This window comes from Sodiomyces alkalinus, assembly GCF_003711515.1.
Source record: "Sodiomyces alkalinus F11 unplaced genomic scaffold SODALscaffold_13, whole genome shotgun sequence".
NCBI lineage: Eukaryota > Fungi > Ascomycota > Sordariomycetes > Glomerellales > Plectosphaerellaceae > Sodiomyces > Sodiomyces alkalinus.
This window is the reverse complement of record NW_021167091.1, coordinates 610,322-619,075: the sequence shown is the minus strand read 5'-3', so window position 1 is coordinate 619,075 and position 8,754 is coordinate 610,322. Positions and strand designations below refer to the sequence as shown.

Sequence of the window (8,754 nt, the reverse complement as noted above, 5' to 3'; positions counted from 1 at the left end):
CCACTGTCCTACGTCTCTTCTAGCTATACCGTAGCGCCGGTATTACGGTGCCGCTACGATAGTATCCCGGGAGGGAGACGGTAGTTATAATCGCCGTCTTAATAGTTTTATCGATTTTACTCTAGTTACGCGCCCGTGGTTAATAGGCGTGTATTCGAAGGTAAGGACTGTTAATAGAAACACGATATACGGAAAACCTATAGTAAGCTTTATATCGTTATAGAAAGGAAAATAGAAAAAGGAAGAAGACTTTATTATTTATTAAGTATCTAATATTTTAGGATTATAGGTGGAGCCTTACCCTACTTATCTACTACCGAATATAATAGGTCCCTACCCCTTAGGGGGGTAGGAGAGCTTTGCCTTGACTATTCTCTTTATTAATTAAATTGAAAGGATAATAGGAATAATCCCCGGGGATATAAGAAGACCGAGTATAGAGTACCGCGGCCGCCGTATACTAGAGATACTATAGTACCCCCGCGGCCCTGTACTCCCTTGCTAGTATTAGCCTAGGCTAACTCGAACTATAGGCAGCTACCCTTCCTATTAGCTATTAGACTAGAGGTATAATCCAGATATGCAAAAGAGATAAACCGGGGCTATATCGGCCCTGTAATAGTATTACTCTACCTAAGGATAAGTATAGAGGTTTTCACCTTTTTAGCTATCCGAGAAGGACTATATAGCCTAAATAGGCTCTTATAGACTAGATTAGATAAGATACTAGAGTAATATTAATAATAATAATAAATAAAGCTACTATAGAAGTTATTATTATATTAATAAACGTATTAGAATAGAATAAACGGATAGGTCGATTAACTAAACTAAACACTTAATATATTAGTATAATAGAAGCGATAAAACAATTAAATGAAATAAAAGCAGGCGGACATTACTAGCAGAATAGCTTTAGCCGGAATGGGCTTAAGGCTTTAACAAGGATAGGATATCTGTCTTAAAGCTATTAGATAAATCGGAATAGAGTCGTTTTACTAGAGCGCCGGGCTTATAACTATTAGAATATAAATAAAGGTACGGAATTATAATATGTATTTATCTAAGTGAAGTTCGTAGGTCTTTACGGGGATATCTAACTATAGGGAAAAACTAGGGGAAATAAGTGTGGATATATAGGAACGAGGTACTCCACACGTCTAACACAATATGGTTTGTCACACCTCGATAAGGTGGGCATCTGACAGGTTACCGTAATCCGAATATATGCACTCTTGATTTTCACCCTATTTTGACGGCTCAAGTTACGCTGTGTCTGACATACCCTAGGGTGTGGCTCATGCCACATAGGTGGTCATGAACGACAGGGGCCCTGCTCATCTCACTGTCAACCCTTAAGCCCCGTTGCTTCGTCAGTCAGTTATTTTCACCATGATTACTATTAAGGCCATTGAGCCCGCGACGGTAAGGCCCACGACGTATGCGCCCAAAACTTTCTGTGCTGATAAGCCAAGGTGCATCGAATTCAATCAGGGCAGGTCATTGTTGATCTCTGCAGCGTGGTGAAGGAACTTGTAGAAAATAGTCTTGATGCCGGCGCCGCGAATATAGGTGCGTTTATGATATTTTCATCTCCAGGGGTTTGACAACGACAACCTCTTCCCTACCGGATTCGAAGTAGCAGACCGTGGGGGAATAGGTGTATACTGACAGGATTTACCACCGTCACGCACTCTACGCACTAGACGTACGATTTAGAAACCAAGGATTGGACGCCGTTGAGGTCCACGACAACGGATCTGGTATATCACCAGAAAATTATGAGACTCTTGCTCTGAAGCACCACACGTCCAAGTTGGCGACATTCTCGGATATCTCGACTCTTCGTACATTTGGATTCCGTGGCGAGGCTCTATCGTCACTTTGCGCCCTATCTCGCTTCTCTGTCGTCACGTGCCTCGCTGCGGATGCACCTAAAGGAACTAGGCTAGAATTTGAGTCGTCCGGGAAACTTGTGGGAGCATCTGTTGTCGCTGCCCAGAAAGGGACCACGGTCTTCGTCAACGATCTGTTCTACAACCTCCCCGTGCGTCGCCGGGAACTCGAGCGCAACATCAAGCGTGAGTGGGGCAAGGTTCTTGTCCTCCTCAATCAGTATGCCTGCATACAGACCAACCTCAACTTCACCGTCTCGCAGCAGCCCAGTAAAGGCAAGCGAGTCCTCCTCTTCTCTACAAAGGGAAATAAAACGACGCGAGAGAACATAATAAACGTCTTTGGCGCCAAAGCCATGGCTGTCCTTATTGCCTTGGACGTGGACCTCGAACTCGATTCCACCTCCGGACCAGGTCCGAGGTCTGGCCAGCATGTCGCTGAGCAAAAATCCACCACAGTTCGAGTTCGGGGATTTGTCAGCCGCCCAGCTCATGGCGAGGGCCGCCAGACACCCGACCGTCAGATGTTTTACGTCAACGGAAGGCCGTGTCTATTACCCCAGTTCTCAAGAGTATTCAATGAGGTCTATAGGCTGTACAATGCCTCTCAGTCACCCTTCATCTTGGCCAATATCGAACTAGATACCCACTTATACGACGTCAACGTGAGCCCGGACAAGCGCACAATTCTCCTTCATGATCAAGCTCGAATGTTAGAGAGGCTCAGGGATGCTCTCGCGTCTCTGTTTGAGTCAAATGACTATTTCATTCCCACGTCCCAAACTGTCCCTTCGAAGCCCATGTCAAGGACACGACATGCTTCGCCAGCTGGAACGCGAGGAGATGCTTTCTCACTTCGGCCCAGCGAAGTGGACTTGTCACCCCTAGAGCGTGATGCCCTGCGCTCCGACCACAGAGACGATGACAGTGATTTGAACCATGGCCTTGGGCCCCCTTCTGCCAAGCCCGCCGATCCTCCTGGTGCGCAATATCGGGGTATTGCGAGCCAGTGGACATCGACTTCCATGTCGAGCAACCAGGTTACCCCACCCAGTTGGCTCAGAAACGATGGGATTTTGAGGCCAGCTAGTCCCTCTGTGCGGACGACAGCCACACTCTCAGCGGTTAATCCCTCCACCTCCCAGGGACAAGAAATTAAACCACCATCTCGAGCCAACGTGGCAGTTGGGATGCCATTGGGTTTGCTAGACATCCAGGCTAGGGCTGATTGTAACGAGAGTTCAGATGCGGAAATTTCAGGTACTCCAACTGAAACTGTATCGGGGAACGAGGAAGAGGAGCCTCGTATCAGCACACCATGCACCACCAGTTCCATGTCCATCAGCTCGCAGCCCGCCATTACAGGTAACAAGCTGACCGATATCGACCCCGGGCCCGTTGCGGCTTTTGAGAAGGCCACTATCACCACCAGAAACCAAGCGCTGAATACGAATTCAATGCTGGGAAGAACGGGACAGACGAAGAGATCGAGAAACAGTCCAGATAGTCACTCGGCCGATGGCGAACAGCCACCAACTAGGCAATACACGGGAAGCTCAGCGACTGATGTATTGGCGCACCGAGAGCCTATTGACAACAAAGAGAACAGTGACGGTAATGAACAGGCTGCTGCGCCCGGCCGGGTGCTAGATGGGAGTTCAATGCCACATGTAGATGACAGAGATTTAGTGACTACCGACCATATTTCGAAATACGACAGACCGAGTAATGACCGTGGAATCCAGTCTTACACCCAATCTGGGGCCTGTTCTGGCCGGAGAGCCTATAATAAAAAAATCGCGGAAGCACCTCCCTCGAAACTAGCACACTATTCTGGCTTCACGCTATCTGCTAAACGCAGAGGAGCCACTTTGCAACTTGTTCAGTCGATGAACACCGAGGAAAACTCTATTCTCGCCCAGATCAAGGCCCGTGATTCTCATGCACGTCGTATCTTCAAATGCCACGGATCTACGGTCACCAGGGGTGGATTCGAAGCAGACGATGCCGAGGAAACTCTCTCTTTGATCATTACAAAGACGGATTTTGCTCGCATGTCTGTTGTCGGTCAATTCAATCTCGGATTCATACTTGCCGTCAGACACGGTTCCAGACCCAGACAACCAGAAGCTGGAGATGGCAATCTGTTCATCATTGACCAGCATGCTTCTGATGAAAAGTATAACTTCGAACGCCTGCAGTTGTCTACGACCGTCCAGCCACAGAACCTGGTCCATCCCAGGCGCCTTGAGCTTACCGCTTTGGAGGAGGAGATCGTCCGAGAAAACCTGCCAGCCCTGGAAGCCAATGGCTTTAAGGTGCGCTTCGACGAGTCGGGCTCTCAGCCAGTTGGGTCGCGGTGCGAGCTTATCGCCTTGCCACTGAGCCGCGAGACGACCTTCACCATTGCAGATCTAGAAGAGCTAGTATCTCTGCTAAGCGACACTCGATATCCGGACTCTCGCTCGGCACCTCGGCCGTCCAAAGTGCGTAAGATGTTTGCTATGCGAGCTTGCCGGAGCAGCATCATGGTGGGGACAGCCTTGACATACCGCCAAATGACAAAACTGGTGCGTCACATGGGAGAGTTGGATAAACCATGGAATTGTCCCCATGGCCGGCCGACGATGCGGCACCTCTCCCGTCTCAGCGCCTGGGATGGGAAGAACTGGAATGAAGACTCCTGGGCTAGGGACCGAAATGGAAGTGTAATGAACTGGGCCCGGTACTCCTGTATAGACGAATAACAAAAATCAGCACTTAGTGCTAAGTCGGACCACACCAATCCGGCCCCCCCCTAGAAACGGCCCCCTAAACCACACCAAAAAAGGGGATTTTATACCCCTGTTATTTCACTAACTATAAAAGGTAACCGCATAAAATTAATCTATTACGTAGATCGGTATACGGGTATTATATATATAACTTTATTTTTTCTATATACTAAAGCTATAAGCTGAAATTAGAGCTAGAAGTTTCTGTTAGTGATATCTAATAATTTCTTAGTAAATCTTAATAGAGTAGAAAATTCTATAATAAATTAATAAGACTAAGATCCTATAAGTAGTATATACTAAAAATACTTATAAAATACGGGCTATCTAAAAATAAAGGTATAGTTATTATTATTATTATTATTAATCTTACTCCGCTATCCTAACTAATCTGTCTATAGGAGCCTTTCTAGGCTATACGGTCCTTCTCGGGTGGCTATAGAGGGGAAAACCTAGGTAAAACCCGGGGAAAATCTTTATACACTTCCTTAGGTAGAGAGGTGCCGCTACGGGGCTAATATAGCCCCGGTTCGTCCCTGTTATATATCGGGATTTTACCTTTAGGCCGGTGGCTAACGGGAAGTATAGTAGGCTAGTAGTTAGGTGGGTTAGCCTAGGCTAATCTCTATCGGTAGAACGGGGGCTAAGGGGGCGCTACCGCGCTTCCGTTATACGGTAACTACGGCTCTCCCTCCTTAGTCTCCCTATATCCCTCGGGGATTATGCCTTTATTCCTTTTATTTAGTTAATAAAAAGAGTAAGGGAGGTAGGCGCCTCCTACCTCCCCTAAGTAGGTTCCTGCTATATCCGGCGGTAGGTAGGGGGAATAGGGCCTTACCCTATTATAAGAATTAGATAGTTAATATCCCTCGAGGCCTTTATACCTTAATCCTCCCTCTTCCTCCTATAACGCTAACGAGTTTCGTATAGGTTTTCCTTAATCTATTCCCGCTTACGGTCTTATAAGTATATCGTTACGGCCTATACTAATTAGTAAACCCCTTTAGTTTTCTTATTATATTCCTACTATATTTTAACTATAGGTATTTTATAGGTAGCGTTATAGTAGTGTAATAGTATAGGGTTAACTAGGTAGTATAGTAGCGATTTATATATATAAATAAGTAATCTAAAGTGGTAGCGTAATATAAGTTCTTTTTATAGCGTAGTGGTACTTTAGTAGTAGTATACTAATAGTCGTAGATATCGTCTCCTAATAATACTAATACTAATAATAATAACTACCGCTATAAGCACGGTATAGTTTATATTATACTATATATAGCCTTTAGTAGTATCGGAGTAGTATTATAGTGCTAATATAGGGTAGTTATATTCGTTATAGTAAGCGTTTAGGTATTTACCCCGATAATATAAAAGCTTACGCTAATACCACGGGAATAAGCGCGGCCTATTATTAGTATACTAATAGTCGCTATCTATATAAGGATATAAGTTACCTTAGTACTATAGTAGTATTATATATACGTCGGGGTAGATATAGCTAATAGTTCGATAAGTTCTCTCCGCTACTAAGAAGTAGTAGTAACGCCTTATAGATATCTATTAGGTATATATAGCGGTAAAGGCTATTAGTAACACGGGTATCGCTACTATAAGTATCCCCCTTTAGTGCTATAACGGTTCCACGCTAATAAGTTATAGGCTAAAGAGCGCCTAGGGACGGTGTCCCGGTCTTTTAGCCGGGCCCTAAACCGGGTATTACCTTCCGGTCGCGGTCGCGGCGGCACCGTATCGGTAAAGGTATAGGAGTTATCTTATTAGATAAGGCGTTTAGAGGGTAAGATAGATCTAATCCTGGAATACTATATAAGTAGCTCCCCCTTAGTCCCGTTACGGCTCTCTAGCGGTATTATCTAACTAGCCTAATAGGGTCTTAAGTATATCGAAAGCGGTGTTAGTGCCTCTAAAGGAGGTAATAATAATAAGAGCTAATTAGTACCGTAATAGTACTACGTCGATACTACCGGGGTCCTAGCTTCTAAGGCCCTTATCCTAATAATTAATTAGTCGTTATACCGCCTTATCCCCGGTATAGTCCCTTTTTAGTATTACGGGTATCTTTATAGGCCTTTATAACTTTAAGGGTAAGGCGGAAGTGCTTAAGCCTTTTCCGTTATAGGAACTACCTTATAACTACCCCGGCTTCCGTGTTATAGTCTAGTATATTATATAAATCCCTTTTAGTTATAAGTAGTCTCCCCACGGCACCGAAGAGCTCTTTACGCTTTTCCTCGGTTATATCCTAGTATTAAAGTATTACGTGCTCCGCTATTTCTGCCCTCTTATCGCCGTAAGAGCACCGTGTTATTAGAAATCCCGGCACCCTCGCTTTTACTAAGAAAGCTTATAGGCCTAGCTTTTCTAATCTAATTTAGGTAAGTACGGCGCTTTATAGCTTTAGGAGTCCTCTATATTTCTAAAGGGAGCGTTATATTAGGGGGCGGCTTAATACTGCTACGGTATAGGTATAGGGCCTTTATGCCTCTGCCTAGGTTTAACCCTAGTCCCTTATAAGGGCTTTCCTCGGGGCCGTGTTTTTAGTCTAGGTTATTAGGGCGTTAAGTTAGGCTATCCACGCGAGGGCCGTATAAGTCCTATAATACCGATTCGGTACCGCTAAGGCTTTTACCGCGGCGTGTGCTCCGGCTAATATCTTATCTTCGGTTCCCTCCTCTTATATCCGGCGGACTTTCCGGGCACTAAGGCTGAAGAGGCATAGGTTAAGGGGGGAGATAAAGGTCTTTTTTTCGAGGACCCTAACCGGCGTAGCTTTATAGGCTCCGGCTATTAATTGGAGGTACTAGTTCTATACCGTTATAAGTGCCGCTACGGGGCCTTACCGGGGGCCGGCCCCTATCTTATAGATAGTCGAGGCGTAGTAGACGATTACTAGTCGTGTTACTACGAGGTATAGTCTTTTTATATCTATAAAGCTATACCCCTACGCTACCGCGCTAAGCCTTAAAAGAGCGTATATTTAGGTAGCTAAGCGGCTTTTTACCTTTTTAGTATTTTATGGGAACTCGAGCTCCCTATTAAGCTAAATACCTAGGAACTTTATCGCCTCCGCTACTAGTACTAAAATAATACTAAGGGGGAGCGGGGTAGGTAAGGGTTAACATAACTTCGTGAAAGGGATATAGATATATTTAGCTAGTTTAAACTATAGTCTACTCGCTATCTCTTAGCTTAGGTATATCCGCTATATAGCGGCGAGGCGTTATCGCGTTTATACCTCCGTCCTACTAAAGGCGATAATGTTCGTGTTATCGGTAAAACCTACTACTGTCGTTTTAGGAACCCTTTTTAGTTCTTCGTATAAAGTAGAGATATAGAGGATAAAGAGGATAGGGGAGATTAGGGAGCCTTATAGTATACCCCTGTAAAGGTACCGTGGGGGGCCGTTTCGCTATTAAGTAATAGCTAGGCTATATAGTCTTAAAGAAAGCTGCTAATTAGGGTAATAAGCTACTGGGGGAAGCCTTTCCTTTTAAGTACCTTAAGGAGGCGAGAATAGGGGATAGTATTAAAAGCGCCTTTAATATCTACTTAGAGTATCGAAGCGGTACCGCTATAGGCCTAGCTTACCCTTACGGCCTCCGTGACTCTCTATACTACCGTCTTTATACTTTACCCTACCCGGTTACCTATCTATCCCTCTAGGAGGAGCCGATACTCCTCTACTACGGTTATAATCCGGTCGGCTAGTATCCCCTTAAGGACCTTACCTATTATACTAAGGAGTGATATTGGTTATTAGCCTTTTACTATCCCGTAATCGGCTAACGGCGGGCCTTCTTAAGTACTACTATAGTAGCGTAGCGGTACCTTTTCGGGTAATGGCTTATTGTAAGGCATGCTATAAAGATAATACTAAGTCTTTAGTATAGGGGGGGTCTATATACTTTTAGGAGCCCTGCTAAGAGTCCGTTAGGACTTAGTACCGCCTAGGGTTTTATCTTCTTAAGGCGCCCCTACACGTCCGCTACGGTAATATCTTAGCGGACGTCCTACCCCGGGGGGAATTCCGCGCCTAAGGGCCTAGGGGCGGTAGGGAGGGG

The 8,754-nt window shown here is 45.2% G+C and overlaps 1 protein-coding gene across 1 annotated transcript; it reads left to right on the top strand.

Annotated features, from left to right (window-relative positions):
* The first annotated feature begins 1,258 nt into the window (after positions 1-1,258).
* Positions 1,259-4,807, top strand: SODALDRAFT_329440 (DNA mismatch repair protein MutL). The gene is made up of 3 exons (XM_028610938.1): positions 1,259-1,425; positions 1,476-1,572; positions 1,707-4,807. Exons 1-3 carry the CDS (start codon positions 1,393-1,395, stop codon positions 4,640-4,642), a joined length of 3,066 nt encoding a protein of 1,021 aa, XP_028462634.1. The 5' UTR covers positions 1,259-1,392; the 3' UTR covers positions 4,643-4,807.
* Positions 4,808-8,754: the final 3,947 nt, after the last annotated feature.

Coding starts and splice junctions, on each gene's coding strand:
- SODALDRAFT_329440 (XM_028610938.1), top strand. CDS start 1,393: ATGATTACTATTAAGGCCATTGAGCCCGCGACG. Junction 1,426..1,475: donor AGGCCATTGAGCCCGCGACG/GTAAGGCCCACG, acceptor TGATAAGCCAAG/GTGCATCGAATTCAATCAGG. Junction 1,573..1,706: donor TGCCGGCGCCGCGAATATAG/GTGCGTTTATGA, acceptor TCTACGCACTAG/ACGTACGATTTAGAAACCAA.